Source organism: Melitaea cinxia, chromosome 2 (genome assembly GCF_905220565.1).
Source record: "Melitaea cinxia chromosome 2, ilMelCinx1.1, whole genome shotgun sequence".
NCBI lineage: Eukaryota > Metazoa > Arthropoda > Insecta > Lepidoptera > Nymphalidae > Melitaea > Melitaea cinxia.
Window position 1 is genome coordinate 14126220 of NC_059395.1, and position 16512 is coordinate 14142731.

The window sequence follows — 16512 nt, forward strand, 5'->3', positions numbered from 1 at the left end:
CATTTATAAGTAAGTAGTTGTTGATTTTGGAATGTTTTACATTAGATCCGGTAGACTGCTCTACCATTGCAGCATCAAATATTAAATATTATTCTATTTTAATTTCAGTTTGTCCCGACAGTTGGTGCTGCAATCAAATTAAGAAAAATATTTGAAATTTTGTGTTATGTCAAAACAACGTTTGCGGGTGTGTGCTAATATTTTATAAATATGTAATTCGTATTTAAATATGATTCCCAAAAAAACACGACTTGTTAGAGCGCCTATCAGTTTTTGAGAAGCAATTATTCTCAATCTTGTAATTAAGATAAGACGCAATATAATAAAAAAAATAATAACAATAATAAAGTCTTTTTGCGGTAAGATATCAATTAAGTTAGCATAATTTTGGTCGGTGGACTCACGTCAGCATTAGGGATACTAAAATAGAATAATTAGTTTTCTTAAAGTAAGCTGCAGTAGCGTACTAAGTAAATGATCACTAACAAAACAAAAGCACGGGCATTTTAAGCCTGTGGACATAACTTTATATAAAAAAAAATCTTGTAATTGTGTAATTTGTATCAATTTTTAATTTATAGTTATTTTTTATTTTTATTTTATACATTGCCTCGTTACAACACATCGTGCGTTAATTCATTATTAATAATTGTGTTTGCAGGCAAACGAAAACAAAAAACCGACTTCAATTATATCGACAAGTAATACAACGAAAAAATAGTCAAGAAATAGACATTATCAAAGATTACTCCAAAAGTTGTAATCAGATCTTGATGAAATTTGAATGTGACCACACGATAAACATCGGCTTTTGATTAAATTAAAAATCATCAAAATCGGATTTTCGAGAGTTTCCCTCGATTTCTCTGGGGTCCCATCATCAGATCCTGGTTTCCTTATCATGGTACCACACCAGGGATATCTCCTTTTCAACCAAAAAAGAATTATCAAAATCTTTTCATAATCGACGAAGTTATCCTTGAACACTCATTAAAAAAAAATTATATATATATATACGGTCGTATTGAGTAATCTCCTCCTTTTTTGTAGTCGGTTAAAAAAGACTTCATCCAAACCGCCATCACCGGAACCATTTTAACTCTCTTTTCTACTAATCCTTCACGATTTAATAAAAATACCGAGCTGAGATCGGTCACCCAGGTACTTAAATACCAGGTAATAATAAAGCGCGACAGCATATATCTATCTTTTAAGGTTGGCTCACTATAACCTTTTTTATGCTAACCAAGTTTGTTCCAAAATAATGCATTATTTGTGAAGATGTTTTTATAAACATGATATTAATCCTTATCTAAATAAATACGTTATTCATCACAAGTATTTAATTTAAAACAAAATAGCCTTTTACATTATTCGATTTAAATGAGTATCTCAGGAGATATCGCAGTTTTAAAATAACATCGCAGCAAAATAATGATCAAGTATTGCGCGCACCTCTGTTCCACGTGGACGAAGTCGCGCGCAGAAGCTAGTTTCCTTATAAAATTTTGTGGTAGCACTTCGGAGATGCGCAGGTGGCGCGGTGCGTGGCAAGTTGCTAGGCAACGATCCCAAGAGTAATACAATGATCGTTCGGGTAGCGATAACGTCACGAAGCAAGGCAAGCTAGTTACAATATGAAATTTGTTTAAATACTTAGTCAATGCTATATTATTGCGATGGTACGGAACCCTTCGTGCGCGAGTCCGACTCGCACTTGGCTGGTTTTTTATTTGTAACATGTTATTGTTTTTATTTTGTTGTTTTCAATAAAGAGTATTATTATTATTATTGTTTTACATACCTGTCCAATTTACGCTTAATTTTTCTACACATATTTTTACTAAACTTTGTGGGTGGTTTAAGTCCCATTGAAAATTTTCTGATTTCAATTTTCTTTCACTTTCAGTATTTTCTTTGCTTTTGTAAGCGAAATATGTATTTCTACTTACGCCTAATGGAATCATTATTTTATAGTAGATTTTAAGTAAGCTTCCATACAATATAACTTGTTAAGCTTTATAGAGTACGTTGCTATGGGACCTGTATAACACGTAACTACATATGTATATGATTGTATGCATATCTCTGACTGAACCACTATGTAATTACGTATTTATTACAATATTGATCTGAATCGAATCTCAGCTGTGAAGTATAGTATGCCAACAACTTTTTTATCCAGCAGATGTTAGTATTTCTCTCATTTGGTCATTTATGTTATATGAATGCCTAAAAAAAGATAAACCGCTTGTTTGTTCTAGAATTGCAAGATAGAAAATATTACATATAGTATATAATAAATAACTGTTTTAATTCATTTTATTTTTTACGTCATAAAAATAATATGAACGAGTAAGTTTTATAATATTTATTTTAAGGACAAAATTTTACAAAAGTACTATTTTAATCGTTTTTAGAAACTTTTTCATTAAAGTGTCATTACAACACATATATATTATTATATTATTGTATTGTGTAAATATTTATTTATTTATATTTATTTATTTATTTATTTATATATAATTTATGTTTCTGTATTTACTTATTTAGTAGTATATGAAGCTAGCATGTCTATTCTAAGCTTAACTATTTCTTTGGATTATTTTTTATAAGTGACAATACCGTCCGATTGTCAATTTTACTCAGATGACTCAGATCTTCAAAGCTGCGCTCCACTAAGTGTCCGCAACGCCCGCAAAGTCCATGCTATCATTCCACCTGAGGCCAGTGGTCATCGTGAGCGATCGCTCGACGTCATAGATGACGTCACTGTTTGCGGCCACATCGCCCACAAAATATAGATCGGTCAAAGTTAGCTAGTCATTGTCAAATTATGAATATTATCTCTCATTCGATTCTCCAAAAACGCAACGATAAATTGCCGGGAATCCAGGTTGAATTAAGTTTATTTCCAACCCATGCGAAATATTCACTCACAACCCCCACAGCTGCATGTTTTCACCATGCCGCCATATTGCGAGCACACAGCTGACACTTGACACTTGACGCCCTCGGTATTGTTTACGTATTAGTGCCACTAACGGTCCTTTTAATATTTTTCTACTCTATGCACTAAGTCACTAACGCTACTGGAACGGCAATTTCATCGGTCATGGTCGATGGCGTTGTGGATCGTAGGTGGAGCGCGCCCTAAATGTCATAATTTGTAATGTCTGAATTGTCAAGGATTGTATATTTAGTATTAAAACTATCAAATTATTAAGATAAATTGCCACCGCCAGTAACATTAAACGTTAATTTGTTAGTGTTATAACAAATTGTATGATCATTATAATAAACTGAAGATAGCTATGGATAAACACAACAGTTCTGAACTGTTGAACTCAGATTTTTCTCTTTCTAAAAATGCTAGTTCCGATTCATTGGATTCGGACTCCAAATCGAGTTCATTGAATTCCAAACACGGACAAGATTCCGTAAGTTTCCTAAAAGGATTAATTTATTCTTATTCAATTTTATAACTGTTCCTACCTATTTCCTGACGCTTTTTAAACTTCGAAAGTGTCGGGCACTAAGCCTGTTCTTTGATTGTTGGTATTCTTGAATCGCTATCAGTGTTACGGTCATTGAATCACGATGAGTAGAGATCGAACAATTCATATTTGTCTTTTTGTTAATTGTATTCTTAATCACAGAGAGCAGAATGAATTTTTAAAGGCTTGTATATATATTGTATTTTGTTCTTTTCCGTTTTTAAAAGTATTTAATATTTTTTTTTTATAAATTTTTGATGTTGCATTATTTATACGTTTTAAATATATAATAGATCATGGACATTTCAGAATCATGTATTGGGGGATATTCAGTTGTTAGATGGGGAAAAAGTGATGGGTGTGGCAAGAGATGTGACATACCTGTGTCCATACAGTGGTCCATCCCGTGGAGTTCTGAAAGTTACAAACTATCAGCTGCATTTCAGACCAACAGAACCAACATCGCTGCAGACTACGCTCAGTGTACCTTTGGGGGTTGTAAGTATTGTATGCTTTTCATTCTGAATTCCATAGGAATACTGTGAAGACACTGGAAACTATTTTAATCATCTGTAATCAAAACAGATTTATTCAGTTTGACTTATTTTTTTAATGTAATGTTTTACTTGTTAATTTAATTTTGTTCTAGTCTCTTGTTAATTGGTAATTCAGTACTAAAACTAGTACACAATACATGATGATTAGGTATTTAAAAAAGGAAATCTATATATGGTTTAAAGTTAAAACATGAGTAAAACAAACATTGTTCGCAAAACAGGTTTCTCGGATAGAAAAAGTTGGTGGAGCATCATCTAAGGGAGAAAACTCGTATGGCATTGAAGTATTTTGCAAGGTAAGTTATGAAACAAACTTATAAAAATTTTGAAACTCAATTGATCTCTAAATACTATTGTTATTTTCCAGGATATGCGTAATTTACGTTTTGCTCATAAACAAGAGAATCACTCTCGACGTGGAATATTTGAAAAATTGCAACAACTTGCATTCCCGTTGTCCCACAGACAGCCGTTATTTGCATTCAGTTACTCTGGAACTTTTCCAGACGATGGTTGGAATGTATATGAACCTATTGCTGAATTGAGAAGAATGGTAAAAGATTGAATAATTTATTCTGTATTTTAATAATTATGATTAATTATTAAATATTATATATATGAGCTTGTTATTATTAGTCAGCTAGCATGAGTTCCTTTAAAATTAATGTATTCATAGTACTGTGTAAACATTTAAAAGGGAACAAGTTTCTTTTGTTTTTTATATTGAAATCAATATTTTATGTCGTTTTATTATTAAAAAGCGTATTAAATTGTTCAAATTTTAATAAGATTCTGCATTGATGTGATACATTAAATATATGGTTATGTTACATTTCTAGGGTGTTAACAATGATATGTGGCGTATAACGCGTATAAATGACAAATATGAAATATGTGATAGCTATCCAGCTGTGTGGGCAGTACCCACCGCCGCAAATGACGACTTACTTCGATCAGTAGCTGCATTCCGTTCAAGAGGACGTATACCAGTGTTAGCATGGATACATCCCAGTTCACAAGCTACTATTACTAGATGCAGTCAGCCTTTAGTTGGAGTAAGATTATTGGTCATTAATATATGTCACAGACAGCACTTTCCCATGGTTTCGATTCTCATCTGATTATTTATTTACAAACACAAAAGTGTAATCTAAATGTGACTAAGATAATAAACTTCCTGCAATTGTAGTAAATTAAGATAGATTTATAAGTATAGCTAAATATAGTAATTAACTAGCTGTGTTTGTATAAGGTAGTCCTTACTACATCAGCTATCTGCCCGTGAAAGTCCCGTCAAAATTGGTCCAGCCGTTTCAGAGATTAGCCGGAACAAACAGAAAGACAGACAGACAAAAATTGTAAAAAATGTTATTTTGGTATATGTACTGTGTATACATCCATATGCATTCAGTCAAAAGCGGTTATTTTAGTATTACAAACAGACACTCCAATATTATTTATTTGTACAGATTATGTTTACTTAAATATGTACATCACAAAATAAACGAAAAATATTTTTTACATCAACTTTATATTTGTTTTACACTTTCTAGGTAAGTGGTAAGCGTAGTAGAGAGGATGAAAGGTATATTCAATTGATTATGGACGCCAATGCGCAAGCACATAAATTATTTATCATGGATGCTAGGCCAAGTGCTAATGCCATTGCTAATAAGGCTAAAGGCGGAGGGTACATATATATTTTTAATAACACATTTCCTATGGAACTACTGTACGTCAAAAATAATTACATTTTTATTCTTTTTGTAGCTATGAATCAGAAGATGCTTATCAAAATGCTGAACTCGTATTCCTTGATATACACAATATTCATGTGATGAGAGAAAGTCTTAGAAAGTTAAAAGAGCTCTGCTTTCCACAAATTGATCAAACCAGGTAAGAGTAGCAATATACTTTTCAGTACATTTTATTTATATTCAATAGTTTCTTTAAATTTATACGTCATGTGAATTGTGATTTGTGGCTGTCTAGTGTAATTTTGGGTCCTGTATTTTTATAATACAATTGTTTGCCCAATCACAAAAAAAAATGACTTCCGTAACATCGACACATATGCAACATAGGTAGTTAGCAAAACTGTCAATTAAATACAGATAGTTAGGGATGACTCAAAAAGTACGCGTCAGATTTCTATCAAATTTAAATGGGACCACATGACAAGCACCAGCTTTTGTTTAAAAAAAATAATCATCAAAACCAGTACACCCAGTAAAAGTAATAAGAATATATAAAAATAATTGAATTGTGAAACTCCTCCTTTTTTTGAAGTGGGTTAATATATTTCTTATATCCTTTTTATTTTCTTTCTATTTCTGTGGTAATATTGTTTCTATAACAGTGCTTTCATTCTTTGGTAGTCAGTTACAAAAAATATATTTAAATAATCTTAAAAAATATATTTAAATTGTTTTAGATGGTTCAGTGGCATTGAAGCGAGTTGTTGGTTGAAACACATAAAATGTATATTAGCAGGAGCCGTACGCATTGTTGATAAGGTAAATAGCGTAAACATTTTGTTCATTGGCTATACCCGCCATGATGTAACAGCAATTATCATGTTTTTTCTTATAAGTGAGTAATTTTTATGGAAAAATTCTCGACAAGTATCAAATTTCATAATAATTACGACCACAATGGGTACAAATTCTTGAGGTTGTTTAAATTCTTAGTAATTACTTATTTGTTTATATGTTATAGTTTTAATGTTTTTTAAATACAATAGAAATTAATTAAGTATTGTAGCAGCGTAAAATACATTTAGTAATTTGACGAACTTTTGAGTGACTCATAGAATATTGGTAAAAAAATTCACAAGTCTATTGTGTCTTGATTCTTATTACCCGCTAATTTGGTTACCTTCAACTTTATTTGTAAACATAAATTATTGAGTGTTTTTTCGTATTTCAATATATATAGGTATATTTTATGATTTTGATTTTAAGATCCAACATTAAGGATCTGTTTCACCTTTTGTGGATAACACTATTTGACGGATGACATTATCTGATACTAAAAAGTTTTTAATTATTTATTCTTTTCTACCATCGAATTCTATTCTATTTATTAGATACTAGCTGTACCTTGCGCGCGTTGCTACGCTCTTTTTTTTGGTCGTACCTACTCGGAAACCTTTGTGGGCTCACGCACAACACTGCTGAAGATCATGACATGATCAAATGCATAGTTTACGATTCTATAAAGGACATACAGACAAATATTCATTTATAGTATATATATATTAATCTTAATGTTATAGTTTATTAATTGAAAAGATACAGGTCCTACTGGCCTATTATTCCTCCTACTGTTAATATCTATTTGTATCGTCATCTGTCTAATAACGTTATCCACATCTGGTCAAACAGGCCCTAAAAATTGAGCTTTTTTTTAAAAATTCTGAGGTGTTTTTCAAAATATAATAATTAGGTCAGAACAAAATTAATAACACATATTTTATCTACTGCTTTACGCAAATTCCTCATTCATATGTTATTTCTTACCAGTTATAAACAGACATGTTTAAATAAACCTTTAAATAAAACCATATTATTCGCTAATGTAAATATTGGTTTGATATTATGTCACTTAAATAATGTATAAGTTATTAATTGAAAAAAAAAATCTTTATAATGCTTTCAGAATATAATAGTACTAGTTGCAATTTTTTTCTTTAGGTAGAGAACCATAAAACTTCAGTGCTAGTTCACTGCTCTGATGGCTGGGATAGGACCGCTCAACTGACAGCGTTAGCGATGCTAATGTTAGACCCTTACTATCGAACATTGAGAGGCTTCCAAGTTTTAATTGAGAAGGAATGGCTCTCTTTTGGACATAAATTCCAACTTGTAAGTATTTTTTATACATTTATATTTTTTGCGATGAAGTGACGCACAGGTCAAGGAAGTTAGAAATCATAGAAGATTGAAGAACATAGCAGGAAATATACCTATTGCTTGAACTTCGGAGCAGCTCGACTGGGAAAGTCTTAACCTTTCTATGTTAACCTGACATTGTATTGCTTAAAAAAGATCACTGATTTTTAATACCTTAATAATATCATATTAAACGAATCTATTACAATATTTTCGAAGATAAATCCTTAGTGTCAAAAAATAAAGCAGAAAATTTATTTATTTACATTTTCGCACCAATAAATAACTGTTAACATGACATTAGGAACATTCAAGATTTAATCGAAGTCTATCCGTAGCTTTTCATAATGTTGTCTCGGCAGACTTTATATTATTTTATCCTATTTTTAATTTCAGCGTATTGGACATGGTGATGAACGTCACTCAGACGCTGATCGTTCTCCAGTATTCGTTCAGTGGGTCGACTGTGTGTGGCAGTTGCAACAGCAGTTCCCGACTGCTTTTGAATTTACTGAACGACTGTTAATTACAATAGTCGATCATTTGTACTCGTGTCGCTTTGGTACATTCCTGTTTAATACGGAGCGAGAGAGGGTTAAAGAAGGTGTGTTTTATTAGTTATTAAAATTTTATTTGTATTTATGTTATAATGAAACAATATTGCTTTTATTAGCCAACTTAAAATAAGTATATTTTATGGCGCTAGTAATATTTGTATAACGTTTTTGCAAAATGTTAGTCTATTTTAATAAATGCTAATCCATTTTAATTATTAGCTAATATACTGGTTTTGAGCAGAAACGGTCTTGCGATGCATCTGATCTAATCGTTTACCATCAGGTGAACCGTACCGCTTGTTAGTCGACCTAGTGGTATAAAATATATATATATATATATATATATATATATATATTAAAAAAATTAGAAGAGATGATATGATATTCAAAAATGTTTAGAATTCCTAATGTGTGGGTACACAAAAAATAAAATCGTACATATCAAATTAGAAGAGGTTAAAAGGAGTTTACTGAAATCGGTTTATAGCATTAGAAATTAGAAAACAGCCTACCGATTATATCTTCTATGTCCACACAGGGTTGATGCAAATGTGAATTGAATTTTCGTGATATTATATTTATTATAACTCATAGTTTTTAATTTTAATGACATTTTTAAATTGAATAACTTTGTGTAATCACCTGTAATTGTGCTGGCATTTAGTTATGTTTCTGTTGATTATAATATTTTATGTAGCAACAGTGTACAGTATGTTGGTGATCATATAAATAAATAAATAAATAAATGACTTTCTCACAAATGATAATTTATAACAAAATATTTTATTTTACCTTTGCAGAAGTTAAAACAAAAACAGTATCCTTATGGTCTTACATCAACAGTCGACAGAATCTATATCTCAATCCCTTATACTGGGGACCCTCATCATTTAGCCCCAACTCACCTCCTTCACAGTATTCCAGACCACAAATGGTGTTGGTACCGATCGCATCACTGAGGATCATTAAACTTTGGAAAGCGTTGTACTGTAGATGGAATCCCACAATGCGACAACAGGTAAGCTATAGTTTTTAAGTAGGCTAGTCAGAGTTTTTCGATCTAAAAATTAGGATGGCTGATTGTTTTTTTATTAATATACGTATATTCCAATGCATACATTTTCAAGCTTCCCATTTGCGGCTTCGTATGCAATTACTACATACTTTTTTAAATGATCAGGGTGACATAAATGATAGGACCACCTGATGGTAGGCCAGAAACATTGCACCATAACTTAATCAAAATCAAAAACAACTTTAAGGCCCCATGAGCACTTTCGAATCGTCATTTTACAAATTAAAATTTTTAAGTTATTTAAGTATTATTTTTGTAAAACGTAAAACCCTCCACTGGAATCAATCTTAGTTAAGAAAACAAAATCCGTTGCATAGTTTTAAAGATCTAAGCATACACACATACAGCGGAAAGCGACTTTGTTTTATACTATGTAATGATTAGTAATATCTTGCATGAAATATAGCGTCACTAAGTCCACATATCTTTATCAACTATGTAATCCTGCACCGAATGATACGCTTTATCTATACCTACCAATCAAATTTAACTGGCAGCATTTGTATAGGTGCGGACTGGAAAAACAGCTATAAGCTGAGTCTACGCCCTTTTCACCAGCATTTTTTAGAATCTCTGTAAATAAGACTTAAAGAAATCTGTTTATTTTTATGTCATGCTTGGTGAAGAAACGTCTTTATTATTATATTATATGATTGAAAATACATTATATTAATTGTATAGATAGTTGTAGTAATTATGATATAGTCAGTTTTTTCTTTTTTTCTTTTATGTCACTAGGTCGGCAAACAAGTGTACGGCTCACCTGATGGTAAGCGATTACTGTAGCTTATAGACACCTGCAACACCAGAAGCATCGCAAGCGCGTTGCCGACCCAATCCCCAATCCCCCAGGAGCTCTGGTCACCTTACTCACCAACAGGAACACAATACTGCTTGAACACAGTATTATTTAGCTGTGATCTTATGTAAGGTCGAGGTACTACCCCAGTCGGGCTGCTCCATATTTTGAGCAGGAAATTCCTGCTGTGTCCTACCTCAGTCGATATATAGGTCTATAGTAGATAGTAGATGTAAGTGCGAGGCGTGTCGCCAGGACCCGATCTACCAGCGCACGCGCGAGCTGGTGGCGCTGCGCGCGCAGCTGGAGGCGGCGGCGGCGGCGGCGGCCGGCGACCACGCCGCGCGCCAGCACCGCCTCGGCCTCACGCCGCCGCGCGTCGCCAGCCCGCACCACGTCTAAGCGCTGGGGCGCGCCGCCGTACCTTGGCCTTTATTACCAGTATGCATTTTTGAAGTAAAAATCCTTTTTAATACAGTTGCTCAAAAGTGCCGTATTGCAGGGACGTATAGCGTTCGGGATGTGGGCTATTACATACTCGTGCTTTTTTTTTACCTTTCCCGAACTCGTGCGTTCTCTTTCCCAACTGTCAAAATAATGTCTATTAAAAAGAAAAACCAACCATGAAGTTTTTATGATTCATGCAAATACGTATATTTCAAAAAAGAAGCTACTAATTTGTTTCAATATCAAATTTAATGATTTGATTGAATGATAGGTTTCATTTCATTTCATCTCATTAAATTTCATTTTTATTTCATATCAATAAAAAACTTCTACTGAAGACTTGGCTGTATGGGCATAGTTCCCTTTGCCTACCAGAATGGGTGAAGAAAAAAAAAAACTCTGCTTATATTCTACGGTTGGCGCCATTTTCAGAAATTTTCTTTTTATTATTTTATTAAATTGCTTCATTTTTTCGCAACTGTATTAAAAATAGTCGTTCATTACAAGTGTGGATAGCCTGTCATTGCAAAGAGTTCCGACAAATGTCTACCCGAGCCGAGGCGCAGCCGAGGGCGAGGGTTGACAGTCGGAATAAGTTGCAATGACGGTTCCGCACGTGTACTGAACTTAGGGTATCTCCTAGCGTGATCGCACCTCTTATATACGACAGAGTGCAACGTACCACGTTACTCTGGAGAACTTTTTTATACAGTAAGAGGGGGAGACTACAGGACCTTATAAGTGTTGCACTACTAAATCTTTTAAACAATAAGTGAGCAAGTAGCGGTAATAAAGTCTAGCAACAAGTGTTTGTTTTCTTTGTTTAAACTTTTCTATATGCACAGTTTAGGAGCTGTGTACAGTTGATATTTGATATAGCCGATATAGCAGTCGCTATGCCTTTACCCATCCTACTTGTCTTTAAAAAAAATTGCCGTACAGTGTGTATAACTGTAGCAATGTAGTTATTACGCTTTTTTGTTAATGTTACGTTTTAAAAGATATACTTTGTAATTAGAGATAATTATTATATTACATTTTTAATATAATAGACTAAATATAATACAACAAAATCTATTGTTACAGATGAACATCGTTTTTGGTGTTAAAAACAGAAGTACTGCCTTTATTTGAATTATATTCGTTCTATTTTCTAATATATTATTATATTCTAATTTTAAGACTGTGCAAATAAACAAGTTTTTAATTTAAACAAATAAATGTTAATTTTATTAATTATTTTAATAATTATATTTTTGTCGTAATGTTTCATTATCAAAATATAAGTTTATGTTATGTTTATATTCTAAGAGAATAAAAATAAGATTCCTCCGAAAAATTAATACTTTTTTTATCTCCGCCTTTTTAATGACACCAGAAAATTATTTATTTTCGATCATCATCAATTAATCTTTTTTTTTAACCGACTTCCAAAAAAAGGATGAGGTTCTCAATTCGATAGTATTTTTTTTAAATGTATGTACCTCAGAACTTTTGATTGGTTGGACCAATTTCGATGATTTCATTTGGTCCCATTTAAATTTAATTGAGATCTGACGAGTAATTTTCAAGTTAATGCGTAATTACTTGACTATTTTTTCGTCGACTTAGGTTATATTAAGCCGTATAACTTTTCACTGGGATTACCGATTTTGATGATTCTTACTTTAATCGAAAGTTAATGCTTGTTGTGTAGTCTCATTTAAAGTTGATTTTGACTATTTATTCGTCTACTTATGTTATACTTATCGATGTAATTGAAGTCGATTTTTTTCATTTCCGAGCAAACAATTATAACATCACAGTTTGAGATAAAAAAGTAAAAAAAAATGCATGCTATATAAATCTGTTTTCATTTTTATGCACGTAGAAGCTATCCAGCTATTCAAGACAAACTAACCAAAGTATAAATTGTTGGTTAGATTTTTTTTTGTTGCGTAATTTTTGCTTTTGTACCGTTACCTGTTTTTGAAATTTAAGTGACTTAGAATAAATGACATTCATCGTAATAAAACTCCAAAAAATAAAACACACATACACAGTCAGTAAAAATGAAAAAAACCTATACTAGATATGTACCTAGGGCGTTGTCGTTTTAGGCTGGTATGTTACCTATTAAACTGTTGACATGACGGTCGAAAGTTTATTACATAACGATCAGGGAAATTTTTTAAAGAAAATTCGATGAAAATAGTTTAAGGTGTAAACACTAATGGACTACTACCTCTATTTGTGTAAAAAGTCTCATTTCAAAGCCGTTTCCCGACTCGTGAGTCGTGCCCTCCCTTTGTAATTATCAATACTACCAACGTATTATAATAGGTACAGAATAAAGATATACAACGCATAATTATGTAAGAGTAACTATCTATAGTAGTAGAGTAGTATCGATACAACCTGTAACATCCGACTGCTGTGCATAGGCCTTTTTCACCGTGTCAGAAAACGGTCGAAGTTCAGTCTACCCCGCTGCTCAACTGCAGGTTAGCCGATTCCTTACTACGAGTGCTATCGCTGGCAAGCGTCTGCGATAACAACCGGGACCAACAGCATAACGTGCTCTCCGACCGGAAACAGATTTTATATATTTGTACATATACAAATATATCATCCTAAGCGAGAATCGAACCCGCGACACCGGTGTTTGCCCCTCTACACGCACCACTACACAAGATAGGTCGTCATCGAAACTTATCTTGAAAAATCACTTATAAAAGATGATCAATGTGATTTCCCTTGCGAATTTCAATATTTTTATACATCTTATACTGAGGTGGTTGAGATTAGCCTCGACCTTAGAGAAGATCAGATGCAGATCATTACAGTTATTTTATATTATAAATATACTATTTTTATCATTATTGATAAGTCCGTTAGACAGTACCTAACGGTGTGTCCATAAACCACGTGGTCATATTTTAGCTCTTCTTAAACCCCTCCCCCTTTTTTTAATTCTTTTTATTAAAGGGCGAGATAGGGTCGCGCTAGCATTCATAGTCAGCACAATGGTGGGAGTCAGAGCTCAGACATGTGGGGTCGTATCGTCCGGCCGGCCGAAGTCCCCCGACTATCCCACTATTACGAGAGGGGTAGGAGGTGGGCAAACCGTCTCCTTCTTGCCCCCGTACGACTGCGCCGGTGTGGGTCAGCGGAGTCTTTACCCCTCCCTCCCCTCATTTAGCCTAATGTAGCGTTTTATTTTACATTAATAAAAAAAAGTTTATTTTCATCGAAAAACAGCATCCGTGTTTCGAATCAGGGGCGTAGCAACATGTATGTATATATGTATGTGTGTATTATTTACCGTGTACTTATATTTTATTGTTATGTACGTGTATATTTATACCTATAAGAATATTGAATAGTTTATTATATATAATTTATTTGTATTATTTGTATCTTATGTTGTTTGATGTACCTTTATTATACTCCACCTACTTATTTCTTTTTTTCCTCTAATCCTAACCCGAAGGTTGCCTGGAAGAAATCGCTATCGAGCGATAAGGCCGCCTCATTTTGCATTATTTTTCCTTTTTTTTTGTTTACAATTCTGTATTAAATTACTCTAGTGGTGTACAATAAAGAATAAATAAATAAATAAAATAAATAATATTACTTAGGAAGACTTGTCACTATTGTCTCTTCTAGGAAGAAGTTATAACTTGTAATCAATAAATATTTATTTTAATTTAATGCAAGCATTTTTGTTTCTTTAGTGAGAAATCTTTACCCTTCATTTGGGCCCCCCATCTAATTTTGATACAGGGCCCTCCAAGGTATGCTACCCCACTGTTTCCAATAAAATGATTAAACAATTATAAATTTATTTCACAAAAAAAGTCTCATCTGAAGAAAACTACGTAGCTTTACTTTTTCCTCCCGTTACGTAGGTCAGCGTAGCATTCAAACTTACCCCTACCCCCTCGACCAGGCTACGTGCTTTATGGACGCTCCCTAATTTGATAAGTGAGAAAAAAAACTTTGGCGGTGAAGCTGTTATACCAAATAGCAACCTTCGACAACTTTTTATAAGTGGTTCACGTTTCTAGAATTATTAACTATTACATAAAATATGAATAACAAATCTTATCTCTCGGCACAATAAAGAAATATATGAGTTTAAAGTACGATGAAAGTGATATTTTTTGTGCATATACTTATATGTATACGGAATAACATCAATGATAATACATCAAAGAACAATGGAAGATAAAGCCGACGCGTAAATTTACCTGTATATCATTTTTCAATTTTTTTTATAACAATCAACCATTGAAGATGAATCAACTGGCTTACCTACCTCCGTAATTTATTTACTTATTTATAATTAATTAAAGTTGTCTGGGCACGATTTCATCAGGCAGCCTATTAGGTATATATTCATATACCTATTATCTTGCATATTTACTGGATCATTATTATTAAGCACAAGAGGTTATATATTTCTTAATGATCTCGTACTAAAGGTAAGTTAAGTAGTTATGCAAAAACCGTTCTTTTATTGTAAATTTACAACCGTGATTACGCGCTTATTGGACGGTTCATGCTGAAGTAACTTACGTTTTTAATTTTTTTTATTTTATTAATTATTTAACGAAGTTTGGGCCAGATACCATTATGCAATCTATCATATATGTATATATCCATGGATATGTATTGTCTTACTTAATATATATATATGTATAGCTTGCTTATTTATTATATATGTACTTGATCATATTCGTTAAATAGATGAGTGTATATAGGTACCTATTTCTTATACCGACCGGATCTTAGACCACAATTTTCAGAAAATTCACTTATGCCGTATGTGAATTGCAAACACATTTTTTATTTTATTTTAACCGACATCAAAAAGGATGGGGTTCTTCATAATTATCACATCAGCCTATCGCAGTCCACTGCTGGACATAGGCCTCCACAAGTTCGAGCCAAAAATGGCGTGAACTCATGTGTTTTGCCCATAGTCACCACGCTGGGCAGGCTGGGATGGGATTCTTAAATCGGGTGTACCTATTTGTTATGTGTTTACTGATTACTAGTTTTCGCTTGACCGATAATCTAGGTAAGATACCACCCGGTGGGAGTTGGATGAGGTCTGCCGGGACCGAGAAGCTTAGCGCGAACTCAGGATGACCTACACCCAACAGTGGACTGTGATAGGCTGAAGCGATTACTATTTTACAGATTTAAACTATATTATATTTACTAGCTAGCTAGCTATATATTTTTTAGCTTTTACCCGCGGCTTCGTTCGCATTGAATTTTTTAAATGATAGAGATCTCAGTTATAAACAGGTAAATTAGCGTAATTAATATATCCTTTATGTTACTCGTAGGTGTTTAACTGAACTCGTGGATATAATGAAAGGTATTTTAAGGTATTTTCTTCCGCGTGGAATTTCACAAAAAGTTATTGTTCAGTTTGCAGAGTTATGAAATAAATCAATTTTTCAAATAAAAGTAGCCTATGTTACTTCTTATTAAATCAGCTATCTGCCAGTGAAGGTCCTGACAAAATCGGTGCAGCCGTTTCAGAGATTAGCCGGAACAAACAGACAGACAGAGAATAAACAGTATAAGAAAAATTATAAAAAATTAATTTTGGTATATGTACCGTGTAAACATACATATGAATTTAACTGAGGTAGGGCACAGCAGGAATTTCCTGCTCAAAATATGGAGGA

General features: G+C 33.0%; 1 protein-coding gene across 1 annotated transcript; it reads left to right on the top strand.

Moving 5' to 3' along the window:
* Nucleotides 1-3314: 3314 nt before the first annotated feature.
* On the top strand, nucleotides 3315-12017 carry LOC123660804 (myotubularin-related protein 2). The gene is made up of 13 exons (XM_045595843.1): nucleotides 3315-3440; nucleotides 3807-3995; nucleotides 4276-4350; nucleotides 4422-4607; nucleotides 4894-5109; nucleotides 5608-5744; nucleotides 5825-5950; nucleotides 6489-6570; nucleotides 7750-7920; nucleotides 8344-8551; nucleotides 9305-9522; nucleotides 10634-10819; nucleotides 11912-12017. The coding sequence occupies exons 1-12, from the start codon at nucleotides 3315-3317 to the stop codon at nucleotides 10778-10780; spliced, it is 1881 nt and encodes a 626-aa protein (XP_045451799.1). The 3' UTR covers nucleotides 10781-10819; nucleotides 11912-12017.
* The last annotated feature ends 4495 nt before the right edge of the window (nucleotides 12018-16512 follow it).